General features: G+C 42.0%; 1 protein-coding gene and 1 long non-coding RNA gene across 8 annotated transcripts in view; both read right to left on the bottom strand.

The window, feature by feature from the left end:
* Positions 1 to 2,366: 2,366 nt before the first annotated feature.
* Positions 2,367 to 4,281, bottom strand: LOC139685317 (uncharacterized). The gene is made up of 2 exons (XR_011700089.1): positions 3,113 to 4,281; positions 2,367 to 2,509 (listed from the first exon to the last, which is right to left on the bottom strand). It is a non-coding gene; the product is annotated as an uncharacterized lncRNA (long non-coding RNA).
* A 2,531-nt stretch (positions 4,282 to 6,812) lies between these two features.
* B3GNT2 (UDP-GlcNAc:betaGal beta-1,3-N-acetylglucosaminyltransferase 2) overlaps positions 6,813 to 17,233 on the bottom strand; it is an 88,351-nt gene continuing 77,930 nt past the window's right edge. For all 7 annotated transcript variants that reach the window (XM_071582013.1, XM_071582011.1, XM_071582012.1 and 4 more), the window contains exon 2: positions 6,813 to 9,244. In XM_071582013.1, coding sequence (XP_071438114.1) covers positions 8,042 to 9,235 — 1,194 coding nt within the window. In that variant the 5' untranslated portion in view covers positions 9,236 to 9,244 and the 3' untranslated portion in view covers positions 6,813 to 8,041. The remainder of the gene's footprint in view (positions 9,245 to 17,233) is intronic.

Genomic DNA, 17,233 nt, shown 5'->3' with positions numbered 1-17,233 from the left:
TTAAACTCTTAACCACCCAGGAGACCAGGAGATTCATCTTCTGCCCCACCCTAAAACATACTCAGAGTAGGGAAAAAGCACATGCAGGCATGACAGGACTCTCCCATGTGCTGGAACTACCTGGGAAGTAGAATAAAGGACCAGGCATCATCTGAGATTTAGGGCATTGGGTCCATGCCAGTTCCTCCTCCCAAGACACAGGCACGTATTTCACTTCCCCTTCTAGAGGCAGCTGCAACACAGAAGAGAGCTGGGAAATAAAACAAATTCTGGCATAAGCAAATGCAATTTTGGTGGAGCAAATAGTAGGAAGTCAGTTCCAAACTTAGGGCAAAATGTGAAATTTTTGAAAAATCTTGAGATGCTTCAATTAGAGTTCAAAGAAAACCCCTCCATAATCCCCCACTGTGTCCAGCAGTTCTGAAGGACATTTTATCACATCAGTATTCTTTCACTTATAGCTAAAAGGGTTCATCTTACTTTCCTGTGAGGAAGAAAGCACAGGAATGAAAAATCAGGAAGGTAGAGGAGAACATATGGATAATCAGCACCAAGTAAGAACGGCTGACATGAAAGTACACTTCATGGAAGGGGAAAAAAACCCTGTTCAACGCATCACGCAACCACTGAGTATCTAAAACTTCAATATTTCCTGTTACATTTCACTACTAAGGGATCACAAGGGCATCAGATTTGAGTTACATCACTGAAGGCTGTACCAGCAACACCCACTGGGGATGGTCCACTCCAAAAAGATAACAAGGATACCCCTTGCCCTGTGGATTCTTGGAGGCAACACCTCCTTGGAAGCTCATTTCCCTCCAAGGACAGCATTTCAGGAGCATCGCAGGCTGTTACTGAGCAGGCACAGACCATGCAGGAGAACAGGGGTAGCACCCTGTACATACTTTGTGGTCTCACACTGTTCCTGCAGGTCTGGCAGAACAAAGTGTTTGGCTCACACACCACCACATAAGAAGATTTTTCAAACCTTTTAGGCACAGGTTACAGGCTTTGATAAGGACAGAGGGGTTAGTACTTGTGTCCATTCCAAATTGCAAGGTAGGGAGGAGGGAGCTGACTAATCTTCTCATTCTTGGAGTGCTGGATATAGAATGTTCATACAGTCCATAATTGGGTTGCAGAGCTCTTTGCCAGTGAAGGTTAAAAAAAGACAAAATTCCTGAAAGATAATCTTGTTGCTTGTCACTGACCACTATGCTTTAGAAGCACTCTAAAGATTAAAGGCTCTCATGAGCTAACAGAAGCATTTTGTTCTTCTTCTGAGGGGCTTGAGGTTATGCCAAATACAGCTTTCTTGAGTATACTTTAGAACAATCCAGGTTATATTTATATGGAGAACAGATGACAGCTCTAACAACAAGAACAAATTCTCAGTCTAGTTCCAAGAAGGAACCTCTTTGAATTCTGAAGGGCACAAACAAAGCTCGCCTGTCTTGAAAGTCATCCAGTTTCTAGGTATCATAAAGCATGGCTTATGTTTCAACTGCCTTGGCAGTGATACTCATCATTATCTTCATCTAAACATCATTACTGCTGATCACATGGGTTGGTATCCAAACCATGTAGGACACACTTAAGAAAAGCAACAATTCACTGGCCTCTCTGGCATTTATTTTTGTGTAAGCAACGGGGTCAACAACTAACAAGATGATGAAACTTTCAGATCTCTTGGGCAGCTGCCAAACCTACGTCTAAAGCAAAAGTCTTTCCTCATGTACTAGTAGGATTAAAAGACAAATTCCTTTGGTTTTACATCTTAAAAAAAATCCCTCACTTCTCACTGTGCCTAAGATACCCATCAAAGCAAGGGGTCATTTGTTCCTTCATCTCAGTCTATTATTTCCTACCCTGGCAGTTGCTTACCTGAAGGTTTTTGTAATTTCTGTAATGGGAATTTCCTGCATACTCCAACCCTTTTTTTAATTTAAATCATTTGTATATGCTTGAATATGGGACAATAAGAAGTGCAAACTGTGATGCAGATTTTGGAAAAAAAAGAAAAACACGAGGATTGTCTAGAAACACAGACATGCTTTTAATTTTTTCAATAGTATTGCTGAAGAGTATTTCAAATCTCAGTAAAATTTTGTTCTGAAAGTGGGTATTTTTAGTCTCACCTCTACTTACAGATGACAGGTTTGATTTCCACAGAGAGAGATGACAGCCTCCCTACCTGGCAAATAGTAGTTCTATTGACAGCACATAAATCACACAGCTATTTCCAGCTCCATCACAACAGCTAACAATCTAATGTAACAGGATACCTGGAAAGGAAGAGCATGGAATATTAAGAATCAGAATGATCTACAGGTAAACAAACAGGGAAGAAGGCACTTGAAGGATCATTTTCTGAAGTTACAAATTTATTGTAGAAATGAAGGGTTTGTGTTCTCAAAACTTGTGACTTCCTTTCATGCAGGGCTTTCAAACACTAATCACACAGGAGTTCCTGCTGATCTGCCAGCACAACATGGATGTGCTGTCCCTGAAAAAGGCAAAAATTCAGACTGTCCTGAGATAATTAACTTTCCTGGAAGAGGAGGACTATCAGTGGCAGTGGTAGGAGTAGTGGGATAAAAAACAGATGACACATTTCAGATACACAACGGAACACAAATGAATCACGTACAACCTCCTTGCATTGTGGAACTCAGCCAAAGTTTAGCCAGAGGGATGGAATAGGAGGAGGAAAAGACACAAAAATAGAGCTTCAACAACTACTAAGCTGCAGCTCTTGGTTTTAAAAGCTAACAGGGGAACTCTGGGGATTATTTCTAACCCCTGTAGGAACTCTCTACAAATCTGTCCAGAGCAGTTCTGTTTAAAGAAATTACAATGGCAGTGACAGAAGAAAACCTAACTCAAAAATCAGAAAGTTTACAGCTTGTTTTGCAGCTCAGCACTTCTTCCCCCCTGCCCCCACTTACTCCACTGTTTGAAACAGTTTGAATCAGGCTCTGATAGAAGGGATTTTGTATATTTTTTTAAAAGATGAGCTCTCAGGCTAATTCCCAGTGAACACTGTCCAAAGACTTTCCTCTCCAGTCCAAGGGTCTGTCACTGAACACCAAGCCACAAAATGAAGTACCTGAAGACTTCTCTGTCTGTCCATCTGCTGGAGGGATCCATCCATTCCAGTGAATCCAAAGAGGTATTTCTGTTTCTCAGAAAACCTTGAGGGAACAAAGACATGATGACAAAGCAAGAAAGATGGATTTCTTTAGATGAGGGGTTTTAGCAGCAAAGACTGGAAATGACACAGGTTGAACAAGCAGAGATAAGTCAAGGAGCCTAGAAATTAGAAGACTGATTGAAATTCAATATAAAATTTGATATTGTGCAAATTTCTGTCTTATTTCTGACAGGAAATTCATGTGTATTCAAATCAAAACCCCCTCTCAGAAGAAAGAGGGTAAGACAAACTGAAGGGCTTCACCTAAGATGAGTAACTTTTCAGGACTTGACCAACAGCAACAGGAGAGACTCCAGATGTAGAGATTTTATCTCTTCATTGTACTTCAGGGCTGAATGAACTCCCTTTGAGCCAGCACAAACCTGCCATCCCCATCCAGCTCAAAGCTGAGTCACACTTGCCAGGTCTCTGCAATAGTACCACATATCAGACTGCTGACCTGAATGTATAAATTTGGCTATAAACTTACATGGGGGCAGGTTTTGAGGCTTCCCTCCAGTTCCTCAGAGAGTAAAGACCCTGCATGCTGTCAGTGCCTCAGCCCTTGCAGCACAGCGGGTGCTGAGTTAAAGGAACATCATTTATGACTGAAGTCCTTAGACCTGAGGGCAACTTAAAGTAATATACATACCTGCAGTAACATGAAAATACAGAAAACAGAGCAAAATTTGAGATCACAGCGATGTCTTCAACACTTACATAAATGTTAACAGAGCCTGAAGTGATGGTTGACACACCAAGACCAGATTGTGTTCAACTCACCTCGTTCAGTCAGATGTTGGACAGGGTGCAACTGTTTTCATTGACAAATGAAAATGGACTGTTTACCTTTTGAAAAGACTGGCACGCAAACCCAAGGTGTTGCTCACTCATCCCTCAGCAGAATCTACCCAGAGCTCTTTAAACACTTCTTTGAGCAGGCTGGGGCAATATAAAGATAATAAACCGTGATTAGCAACCAAACACCTGATCTGAGCACAAGCAAAAGCAACACTGACCCACTCAATTTTTCATCACTGCAGTCGTTTTGAAAATTTGCTTCCAGAACGGAGTTTCCTTTACTAACTTCCCACTCCCACTCTCGTTCTCACCTTGATCCAGGAAAAGCTTAAAGAAGTTACTGGAATACAATAAGGAGAATTTGAAGAGGAATGTTTTGTGCTGTTTGGCATTGCCCCATCCAGAACCATCTCTGTGATTACTGTCTCTAAAAGGGATCCATTAAGCGGCTCTCCCTGCCCTATTTGCTTGCTAAATTGGATTGGAGCCCTCAAGCAAACACAACTTCAGTGGAAATCTTACCCATATGAGGTGCAATTAGCCTGAAGGGAAAGGTGGCCAAATTTCAGGGGGTAAACTGTTTACTGTAAATGAGATCAGAACAACAGCAGCACCAGATAAGAGCCAGATTGTTCATTGCTGCATCACAATGCCCAGCATTAAGAACTACCTGCATGTGGATCCTTGCTGACTTGCATACCTAATGCAAAAATGTTAGTGAATTCTAATCTGCTGCTTTCCTGGATTTTCCAGCCCAAACTCTTCTGAAGTTTGGCTTTCTGTGCTCCCAACACTGAAAAGCAGAAAGGATTGCCAGGAATTCTCTTATCACCAGTCCTGTCAAGTGCTCCGTTTCACTCAAGCCTACATAACAAAACAAAGCTGGTAGGGGAGGGAAAGGATCCAAGTGTAAGTGCACACAGGCTAAGTAACCAACTGGCAGAAAACAGGGACTCCATCCCCTAGAAGATAAACATTATAATTTGTGCATTAATTATAGCTCATTTACCTTCCTTATCCTGTGTTTCCTCCTCCCAACTGGATTTTGTAGCAAACGCCTGAGCCTTTATACAAACAAGTTAATGGATTCTAATAGTTCACCCTGATGCAATGTTATTTAATCACAGCAGCACCTCATTCTCCCTGCTGTAATTCAGGGAAGCAGAGAAATAAAGGCTGTATCCACATTCAACTGTGTCATCTAAACACCTCTTATTTCAGTTTTAATATTCCATTATTTCCATTGTAGTGGAATTTTCTCAAGCTTTCATTTTAGTAGACTCTTTCCCTCAAATTTAGGAAAAATACAATGGAAATTTGAAGTTTTTGACAGTATTTAAGAAAGATACAGTAGAATACAGCAGATACAGGTTGTTGTAGGTGCTTTTTAAAGACCTTTCATCTTCTGCTTCCCAGCTGTCCCCAAATCCCATTCCGATCACACTTCTGGATGCATTCTGTGCCCTTTTAATTTATTTCACTTACTCTTCATACTCTGCACACTCCCAATTATTTGTCAGGACAACTCTTTCCCCATGGGAGTGGACCAGTCACCAGCAGTTCTCCATGCTCACAGTAAACAGAAACTGCTCAGTCCAGTTTCCTCCCCAGAACCTTTTACCTATTTATCCCATCAGCTCAGCCTTTTCCTCTGCCCTCTCTCTTATCCCTTCAGAAGGTGGGGAGATGCTTTTTTCTCGCAGCACTTCTCCTTAGCCAGTACCACTCAGCTCAGTTTTTCCTTATCATCAGGTGCATCCTACGCAAGAGGCCTGTTTTTGATCTCATAGTTATGGGAAGGGTATAAATGAAATAATTAATGCTGGCACTCCACCAATCCCACCCATTTCACTTCATATCACATGTGCACTCCACCCCACCTTACTCACACGATTTCATTCCTGGTCTCTTTTCCTGTCTCTTTTTTTCTGCAGCCCTCTCCTTTGGTTTTTTTTTTTGTTTGATCCTTCCATGGAGCTCACCAGTATGTTTTGTGCTCTCTTGCCTCTGCCTCTCCCCTCCATGTCTCCACTCAGCATCCCCCTCTTCCTTCCCCTGGAAGACTCTTAACACTACTCCTCCCTCTCCCTACATCAGTCATCATCACCTTAACTCACTTTCTTTCAAATGGCCCAAATTCTTGACAAAAAAAATCCCACTAGTATGTAAAGAAACAGGGTGCCAGAAACAGGGTGCGAGGAGGAACAGACTAGGAAGTAACATGGGTACAGTAAAACCTGCAGCTCTTTCAGAAAGGTGTAATTTCAAATGAGGAATGACAAAGCACAAGAGTCAAACCTCATGGCACAGCAACAGCACAGTCTGTCTTTTACTATCCTGGGGTCAACACGATCACCTACAGAACAAAAAGGTGGGACAAGATCACCTGACCTCTCCCCAAGCAAATAAAGTACCTCATTTGTTCAAGGTAAAAGAAGAAAAAAAGCAGGTGAAGAAGCAAAGGCAAAAAAGAGTTGTTGCTGCCAAATTGTTTTCAACCAAAGTGCCAGCTATTCACTCCATTCCTCGACTCCTTCCAATTGTACAAGCAGTGGCATTGTACAGGCAATTATCTCTGTACATACTGTTTCTCCTAGGCCACTTATCCCCCTTGCTTTCAGCAGAGTTGTCCACTCATTACAGCATCTAACAAATACATGCACAATTGTGACCTTTTCTTGATAGTCTGGTACACAAGCTTTAGAGAGATTTGGCAAATAAAGCCTTTTGTTTCTGACCTTCTGAAACACTGCTACTGAATCCACACAGCACAGTGCAACTGCTCTGCTAAGTCAACGTGAAGCATCACAAGAAATACTTAAATCACATTTTATTTTTCAAGTTCAAAAATAACAATTAGCTTTATTTAATGTTACACATATCAGATTTAAAATATCATGCTCTATTTAAATATCTGAATGACAACACTATACAAATAAAATGTTACACAAAATATATTTAAGAAAATGTTTTGGTCTTCCATCTGAACAATAAATAGACAGGCACTTCTACATGTACAAAGAAAGCAACCACTATTTAGAATAATTCTTATAAGCAAGATGTGGAAATACAGAAGATCGGAGTTTCGAGAACATGTTTAACTCTACATGAGGCTTCATGCAACTTCAAAGTTTGTTTCAAAATATGAAACTCTTTGCATCTGCACAATTCTAGATTTGCTACCTCTTTACAGGAGATCCAAACCGCGCTCTCATTACACAATGTGCAATTTCAGTTATTTCCATCAAGCTACCTGATCACATTTAGTGCCCAAACAGGAAACAAGGATTGACCAGAGTAGCTTTTCACATAAATAACATGAGCAATAAGTCATCTTTAGTAAGTAAAGCTTGAGGCAGGAATCAGACCTAACTGTACCTACTGCCCAGCTCCAAACAAAGTCTGTCCTTCCTTTTCCTTACATATTGAGCTCTTACGGGGCATTTCCAGCAGTATTACATTTTTTTGTAAAAACAAAAACGAAACATTATCTAGTAAAAGGGTAAATCCTTCAGACACAGATAAACTTTGCACAAAAGATCCTAAGTAAAGGAGAAAATACTGTTTGAGGGTGCAAAAGGACTGAAAACTATAAATTAAAACAAAATTCAAAAGTTAAAGTCTCATAAATGTTTCATACCTGAAAATAAAGCTACATTCCTCCAATTTGTGTACTTTCAATTGACAGTGGTTTCCACACAGAAACATTAGTCAAGGAAGAATTATCTTCCACCATCACAATTAATGAAAGATGCATTGTGGTAGGCAATCCCTGCTTCCAATACAGCTAACCAGTCACTGACAGCTAGTTATATCCTCAAAGTCTTTTTTAAAATTAAGACAAATATTGAAACATAATGACCATCAGGACAGTGGAAAGGTCAGGACCGAGTCTTCAAGCCATCCCTTCAAATTTTAGGATTATTCTCATTTTCAGAAGTACAGGGAAAAGTTTAGAGAGAAAGTTCAACTATTAAACAGAACTTCAGTGATCCACCAAGAAAGTCAGACCCAAACTTGGAAAGTTACTTGGACTTACGCACTTTAACAATTTAAGTGTGGATCTTGCAAGCGTGTCCAAATCTTAATCATTTCTTGAGGTTTTCTACTGTGTACTAACATTAAGTTTGTGTAGGAACATATGTTATTTCTGTATTTCTCTTCGATATCAAACGTTCTGAAGCCTTTGTGTTTTTCCGGAGCAAGGCCAAGCTTCTGAAGGCACATTCCAGTATAAACATCATCGATAGGGTAAAGGAGTACCTGGTCAGATGCATTATTCAGTCTTAATGCCAGATCACCAGAGTACAGAAACCCACCCCCTCCTGCGTAGGGAGGGTACGAACCTTCATAAACACTTTCTGGGATGTAGTACTTCAATTTTTTTTCTCTGTGAGGTCCAGCATCTTTGATCACATCGCCTATAAATAAGTCTTTGGCTTTTTCCTTTGATAAGCTCTTCAAGTAATCCAGGATCTGATGGGTATTCACAAAAACATCATCATCACCCTTAAAAATAAACTGGACGTTGGCGCAGCTGCTGCTGACCCACTTAAGAAACAGCACCTCTTTCAGAGTCAGATTGAAGAAAGTGTCTCTGTAGTTCCACAGGAGAATGTCTTGGTGGGTTTCACTCTCAAATTTTAGCATGTGTGAAAGATCAGGGAAATGATCCTCTGGTGGGGTCTGTCCAAGTAAGAAGACCCTTTTGACTGTCACATCCCCCGATTCAATTTCCCTGCCCCAGGATTCCCTAATTGCTTGCCTTCTATCAAAATGGGGTATAAGTGACTTAATAGCCAGCAGCAGGAAAGGTTTGTGTTCGCACTTGTTTGGCTGATCCATTAATAATGAGTAATTTCTACATCTCAAATAAAGTAGAAAGTCTTTGAATCTGTCTGGCAAGTTTGCAAAGTCACTAACCTCTGAAGATACCCACGGGTCAGGGTCACAGGAGCTGAGAGCACTCAAGTTAGAACTCAAGTTCTCTTCCACAGTCATATTGGAAAGCAAGGCCAGAATGGGGTTGTACAGCAGTTCAAGCTTCTGTTGCTGTTTGTTCCAGTAAGCTTTGTGAGGAGTATATTTTCTCCAGAATTTGCTACGTGGTATAACAACACGGCCTTTTGCATTCTTCTCTTGGCTGCCACTTTTTGAGACTTCCACAATCACATAAATAAAAATGTTTACCATCATCAGAATTCCCAGCAGCTTTAATCTTCTGCGTCCAACACTCATTTCTCATATCTAGAAATAAATAAGAGAAGATTTTTAGCCTTCTTCATACCAAGCTCTTGACCTCCTAAAAATGCAAACTACTTTCAGGTGAGGAATATATAAACTAGTAGCCTAGAAACATGGGTTACCTACACCCCCCAAAAATCAAAAGCTAATCTATCTCCAATACTTGCACACCTACAGCTAGCAGGAGTCTGGGTTTTCATCAGCAAGTTGCTACAAATGTGAAGTTTTCATTTGCTGCTTAGGAAAGTTATGCAGCATTTCATGGTGCACCTAAATTAGCTGCAGTGTTTGCTTCTCATCTGGATCTCCTACAAACACTTGACTATAATAATTAGAATCTGAGCCCTCAGCTTGGCAAAGGCAGGTAAAGAAACTTTTTTTTCCCTGCAAGTAAGGTGAGCTGAAGGGTATAGAATAAATTGCTATATGATAAGGTCAGTTATTTTTAAATTAAGTTTCAAGCTTTTATACTTGCACTCTTGTATCTCCCAACTACATAAGAGGCAGAGCCAAATTTTAAAGCATACAATAATTTTCTGACAATTTCACTTGGCTGTTCCATGGGAGAGAGGCTGACAAAACTTGGCAGCTGCACTGCTGGCATTCAGATCTCAGCAGACAGGAGAGAAAGTGAACCTGGATTTAATTTTTTTCCCCCTCCAACTGGAAAAGGAAATGAATGGCAGCTCAAAGTAGAAGTATAATTATTAGGAAGTTAAAAAAAATGAAAAGAGATAAAAAGGAGAGGTCTCCTTGGAATTGTATATATATGTCCTTGTTGTATGAAAAGTTCTGTGACCCATCTCCAGTTTTTACTGAGAGACAAAATCAATCTCTTTCTTCCACAGGTGCACAGTACCAGGAGCAACAGGAAAACAACGTGTTCTCTGAAGCAGCACTTAAATCAGGCTGTTACCAGCCCAGGGGTGTAACAATGTACAAGCCACACAAATAATTCCGAATTAATAAGAAGGTTAGAAAGACACGTGAAAGGCACGTATGGAACTCATTGTCGAGGACACTTTCATTTGTCAGGAGTAGAAATGATTATTAGAAGATCAGAAAAACCTAATAAAAGGTTACAAGCCCAGATGTAAACACAGCCCCTGAGCTCCTCATGTCACAGGGCAACAGCAGACAGGAAGGGAGACTTGAGAAGTACACCTTGTACTTACTGCTCTTTTCATTTTTTTTCCAGCCATCACCAGAAGCCTGAGCTAGACTGACCCTGGGTCTCTTCTGGTAAATAATCAGCAATCTTTTTTCTCTTATTTGACCCTGGACCCTTATTAAATCCAAAGGCGGGGTGTCTGTATTTCTGAATTGAAATTAAAAGCCACTCCCAGAAACGACAGGCTACTCAGAAACATCCAGGCTGAACCAATCTAATCTATCAATCTACCTGAAGGGAAGTTCTAGCCAGATGGGGGTTGGTCTCTTCTCCCACGCACTCAAGGGGGCACAGGCTCAAGCTCTGCCAGGAGAAATTTAAGGTGGAGATCAGAAAAAAATTCTTTACCCAGAGAGTATCAGGCATTGGAATGGCCTGCCCAGAGAGGTGGTGGATTCCCCATCCCTGGAGGTTTTTAAACTGAGACTGGACGTGGCATTGAATGCCATGATCTGGTAAAGGGACTGGAGTTGGACCAAGGGTTGGACTTGATGATCTCTGAGGTATTTTCCAACCCAACTGATTCTATGATTCTATTCTATGATTCTGTGATTTAATCACCTGACCACTCCTTTTGATGGAGCCTCTCTCCTCCTCCCTTTCCTGACTCTAAGAACTCAGGTCCAACCCCTCCCTCCCACTGGCTCTAGTGCCCTGCCAGGCCTCTCCATCAATCAGTCCACATCACCAACCCAGCAGAAACCCAGCACTGACCAGAGGTGCACAGCAGGTAAGTGCCACAGTGAAGGCACAGCAGGAAGAAGCAAAGCAGACACATCTCCTCTGTCTAGCGGGGATAACAACACACGAACAACTGAGCCTTGGTTCTGGATCCATAATCCCCACCATCCTCTTAGAAGAGGCTTTCTAGCAGTGTATGGAATCATAGAATTGATTGGGTTGGAAAGGACCTCTGAGGTCATCAAGTCCAACCCTTGGTCCAGCTCCAGTCCATTTACCAGATCATGGCACTCAGTGCCACGGCCAATCTCAGTTTAAAAACCTCCAGGGATGGGGAATCCACCGCCTCTCTGAGCAGCCCATTCCAATGCCTGAGCACTCTCTCTGGAAACAATTTTTTTCTGATCTCCAACTTCAATTTCCCCATGGCAGAGCTTGAGCCCGTGCCCCCTTGTCCTATTGCTGAGTGCCTGGGAGAAGAGACCAACCCCCACCTGGCTAGAACTTCCCTTCAGGTAGTTCTAGACAGTGCTGAGGTCACCTCTGAGCCTCCTCTTCTTCAGGCTAAACAACCCCAGCTCCCTCAGCCTCTCCCCACAAGGCTTGTGCTCCAGTCCCTTCACCAGCCTCGTTACTCTTCTCTGGGCCTGCTCCAGCCCCTCAAGATCTTTCCTGAACTGTATCTATGACAGCACCACACACTCTGGTGCAGTCAGACAGAACCAATCTCTGAACAGACAGTGCAAGTGCATCCAACTTTTCCACCTTCTTCCATGTCTGACAGAAGCCACAGCCTTTAAACTACAAAACATTTTATCTTCTACTGAGGCCAGAAGTTCTGCTGTATTTTCTAAGTGGGCTGACTAACACTTCTACATTATCTGGCTGCTAAACCCAAGCATTAAAAGTCCATTTATTTACTAGGGCTGACAAAAGATAAGATAATCCCAATTACCTGCATGTATTACACCTACCACTCTACTGGTTCAGGACTAAACTGTCAGGAATCTGGCAAAACAAAGTTTTAATTCAGGTATCTACCGGATATAACCACCCTTCTCTCTTTAGAGAGACAAGGTATAACTGGCACCAAGGTAGGTTTTGATCTTGCCATGTAACTTCAATTTGAGGCCTGATATCCCTTACAGAAGTTGTATGTGCAGCATAACTGACAATGTGTGCAATAATGACATTTCACTTCTGAAAACAATTTTTTAAATTACTTCACACATCACAAAGCATATGCAGTCCTAACCCCCTGCAAGACAGAATCATAGAATCGATTGGGTTGGAAAAGACCTCTGAGACCATCAAGTCCAACCCTTGGCCCAACTCCAGTCCATTTACCAGATCATGGCACTCAGTGCCATGTTCAATCTCAGTTTAAAAACCTCCAGGGAAGAGGAATCCACCACCTCTCTGGGCAGCCCATTCCAATGCCTGAGCACTCTCTCAGATGCATCAGTTCTTCTAATAGCTCAGTTTTGTTCAGTGAGTCAAGAGATTCCTGGACTGAGCAACAAGTTTTAGAATGTGAAGATGTTCAGAGCCCCAGGCTTTTATTAAAAGTCTGTGCTATTTCCAGCTTTAAAGAACTTCAACACTATTTATTTTTTAACTACACAGAGTCATTTCTCTTTTTCCCTTTAGAGCTTTACACAAGTCCACTTTTATACAATAGTAACTAAGACAATCTTAGGAACTGGAAAATACTGAACAGATACCAGTATTCTGCTTCCACAGAAGCACATCACATACAGTGATCACCACTGAGAACAGCCAGTGTCTTCTGTGCTCCTCAAACAGCACAGTCTGAAAAGATGTTCAGCTGGAGCAAAGTTACCAAGATAACACACTACTCAAAGCATCAAAGAGTGCAATGAAATTCAGAGCAGTTCATGTTTATTTTAACATTAGCTTTAATTATTTGCATATACCTGCTTTAAGACATCTTCCAGCATATTATTTAGTATGGCTTGCTTTTTAGATGAAATACCATATAAAATTCCAACAATTTAGCTTTGGGAGAAATTCTAATCTTCCAATATTTGAATATCAAAGGACACCAGTGCAACTTGTGCATGGAATTTCAAGACCCAAGTAAGCAGCAAGACCAGGAAAGGATGTGTTTGTATTTTCCTAAAACACAGCCCAAGGCATAAAGAACTAAAAAGAGTTTGAATAAATGCCAAACTAACACCACATTCTGTTTCCCACTAGTTATCTTCAGCACATTTTTGCTCAAAGAAACCCCAAAAGCAACACCAAAAACCCCACCAATCCCACCTCCAGTAACAACAGTGGTACTGTGAGGCATTACTCTAGTAATGCTCCCCTGACTTTCTGTAATAAGGTATGAGGACCAGGCTTGCATTTGAAGGACGTTTATTTACATAATTGAACCTGATCTCACTTTGTCCAGTCCCTTTTTGAACCTGTCTGTATTTTCAACTTTTATGAATTATACTGGTTCCTCAGTTTTTCACACACCAAGAGCTTGGAATGACTTGCTATCACCAATCAAGAGAAGAACCCTGAGGGAAAAAAAACATAACCAACCAACACCAAAAAGGATGTTATTTTCTCTATATACATTTGCCATATCACCTGTACGATGAAGTTTTATCTGTTGCCGCTCCCCCTTCTCTTTGGTAATTTTTGATACAATAACAAAACCAAAACCTTTAGTACTTAAAGCTCACAAGTAAGAATTTGTGGAGACTTTTTTGGGGCTATGTATCAGTGGGGCTTGGTGTAAGGTGCAAGTCACAGAGTATCCTCAGTTTTGCACAAAGACTACACAGCCATCATGCACCCCACACAAGTGATGGCTCTGAAGTGAAAGAACAAAGCAAGACTCCACTTGTAGCCTCTGAAACCTCATCCAAGTCACAACCACAACCAAGCAGAGAGAGAACGTGTTCCAACAAGGTTCTTCTACAGCATAACCCACAAGTGGCCACACTCCCATCACCCGGTCTCACCAACACTCCAAATCTCAGAGATCAGGAGTCAGCTCTGAGTAGGTGAAAACACCATCCTAACAAGCTTGTCAGGAGACAATCAGATTAATCCTCAGGGTGCAATGCACAGACCCTGCAGCTAATCTGAAGGCATCTGTGAGCACTGCATTTCAATTTCTCAAACTACTTCCACCACTCATCAGGTTTCACAGAATCGTAGAACGGATTGGGTTGAAAAAGACCTCCGAGATCATCAAGTTCAACCCTTGGTCCAACTCCAGCCCATTTACCAGACCAGGGCACTCAGTGCCACGTCCAGGCTCAGCTGAAAAACCTCCAGGGATGGGAAATCCGCTACCTCTCTGGGCAGCCCATTCCAATGCCTAATTACTCTCTCTGGAAAGAATTTTTTTCTGATCTCCAACTTCAATTTCCCCTGGCAGAGCTTGAGCCCGTGCCCCCTTGTCCTATTGCTGAGTGCCTGGGAGAAGAGACCAACCCCCACCTGGCTAGAACTTCCCTTCAGGTAGTTCTGGACAGTGATGAGGTCACCTCTGAGCCTCCTCTTCTCCAGACAGGCTAAACACCCCCAGCATCCTCAGCCTCTCCCCACAGGACTTGTGCTCCAGTCCCATCACCAGCCTTGTTGCTCTTCTCTGGACCTGCTCCAGCACCTCAATATCTTTCCTGAACTGAGGGGCCCACATTAGGCAGAGTCTTGCTTTTCAAAGCAATCAGATAAGGCAGAACGTTTAAAGGCATTGCTCAGAGCAGTGATGTTCCGATGAAAACTCAAGAACTTAACTTGCCAAAAGGTGCTATGAGAAGGTGGGCAAATCCCTACATTATTAACGTTTGTAAAGCTTAATGAGAATCCAAAACTCCCTACCTCTAACAGCCGACTTGACTGCTGAACCGACACTACTGATGTCAGCTTTCAACTGTGGTATTAAGACTAAACAGTTCTTTCATTCGCAGCTGAATGCCAAGTTCTGAGTATCACAATTCCAGAATTCCAGAATCTTCAGAGTAAGTTATGCTTCCTGCCACCGTTATGACTAATTTCAGGTGTTCCTCTCCCTCCAGCTCTTCCAGCAGAAAAGAGAAGCTACAAGAACACGCTATTTAAAATGACATTCACGAAACAAAAGTTTTGTTGACTTTATATTGCTGCTTAGAAATATTGCAGCAACTCCCACAAAGGTCGCATCAAGTTATCTTTACAAAGTAATTTAACAGTAAAATAATTAGCTTTAACTTCATTAACACCAGCTTATGTGAAATCCCTGCTTGATGGAATACTTACAGATGCAAGAGAGATCATCAGATCTCAAAAGGAGTACTTCCAACCCCAACCAAACTGCTGGAGTCCCAGACTCCACAATTGGAAGGTGATCTATTTTTTAATCCATTTCTACAAGCATCAGCTACCAGTAAATCCTCAGATCATCCCAACCTTGTCTGTATTTAAAGTTATTACAGGAGTTTCTCACAAAAGCTCTGGGTTTAATTAAGATACTTAAATACTGTGCACCCACTGAATTCACTGCAAGTTAGGCCTAAATATTTTCTTTTTACCTGTTGAGATTTAATCCTTGGATAGGCTGAAAGAATGTTCAGTTTCATATTAGAATTAAGTGTTTCTATAGAAGATCAAGGCATATGCAAGAAAAGCCCTCTAATCATTATGAAAAGTATTCTGTAAAGTCCATCCCAGGTTTAATGTATATTCCAATTTTCCTACTGGTCTATACTACTTGAGTTTGGTCATGGTTTTCTATAGGGATGAAAAAGCAACAGAGCTCCCCAGGTACCCCACATTTGCATAAGGCTATTTAAACCATGGCAGTGTCCCTATAAATCACTTCATCCTGCTGATATCACCATACCTACTGGCACACTGAACATCTATGAAGGTGTTCTTCACTGCACAGAACAAAACTAAACAAAAAACGTGTGATGAAAAAGGTTGGCTTTCTTTGTTTAACAGTAACAAGGGTTTGGGGTTTGGGTTTCAAGTATTTTAGTAATTGAGACTTCACACTGACAACCCAGGCTAAGATCTCAACTCACCAAAAGAATGAATGTAAGAATGAAGTTTAATACACTGGGGTATTTGAGGGCCTGTGGTAGCAGAAGTGACCTTATTTTCCCCATTTGTTAGTACAAAAAATTCATGTGTCATTCTAAGGTCAGTTCAAGCTTTAGAATTATGACTTTGCAACCTTGTTAGGAATAACCCAGAGCTGAGAGTTTCTGATTTAAGAACTTCAGTTTTTAGTTACCCTTGACAGGCTTCAGCTTGAACGAACAGCAACTTATAAAGAATCAAGAGAAGGGGTTTAACCAACTGTCAGCAGAGAAATATTTCTTGGAAGAAAATTAATTGCCATTCATCACATCAATTACAAGTTGGGGAGGTACAGTTCCATGGCAGTTTAAAACAGCTTCAGTCATAGCTGACTCATTCCTGTAATTTATTCCTTCCCCCACAAACTGCACACAGTCCCATCCTACCTTTTGCACCAACAGGATTGTGGTGAATCAGTTCAGGGAGCCAGAGGACCAATAAAGCACCTAACAATAATGCTGCAATTAGTTTCCAGCTGCCTCACATCAGGACAGTCTCGTCATGTAAAGGAGAGCACTCTGAACTCTGAATCCCAAGGACCTGAGTTTGAGTCTCGGTGGGGAGCATTCCCTGGCAGTTAAATGCCTCCCTGCCATCTGATCCTGTCAGATCCCGGATGCTCAGCAGGGTCAGCTCCGGTTAGTACCGGGTGCTGTAGGTTCTAGTCCTGAGGACTTCACTGTCACTGTCCAAGCTCGCTCGGCCGTGGCAGATGGACCTCAGGACTTAAACGGTGGGGCCAGTTCTGTGCACGCTGAGCCTCACCTAAAAAATCCACTGCGCAGGCTCGAAGGGCACACCCACGTGGGGAGAGCCCTTCCCAAATCTTCGTTCCAGAAGTCTGGCCATACATACCAACTGCCCCACAGCACCAGATGTGTTTGGCACTGTGCTGCACAACCACCAGTACCAGTGCAGGAGGATCGGGAGGACTCACACAGGCCAGATCACAGCAGATCCCGTTTCTCATCAGCTTAAGCTTTCATGGACCAGCACACGTTGCTGCTGCTGCCCAACACCAGTGGACCTTTCCCCACCTTCATCCA

The sequence above is a fragment of the Pithys albifrons genome, chromosome 2, assembly GCF_047495875.1.
Source record: "Pithys albifrons albifrons isolate INPA30051 chromosome 2, PitAlb_v1, whole genome shotgun sequence".
Lineage (NCBI taxonomy): Eukaryota > Metazoa > Chordata > Aves > Passeriformes > Thamnophilidae > Pithys > Pithys albifrons.
This window is presented reverse-complemented; position numbering and strand designations above follow the sequence as displayed.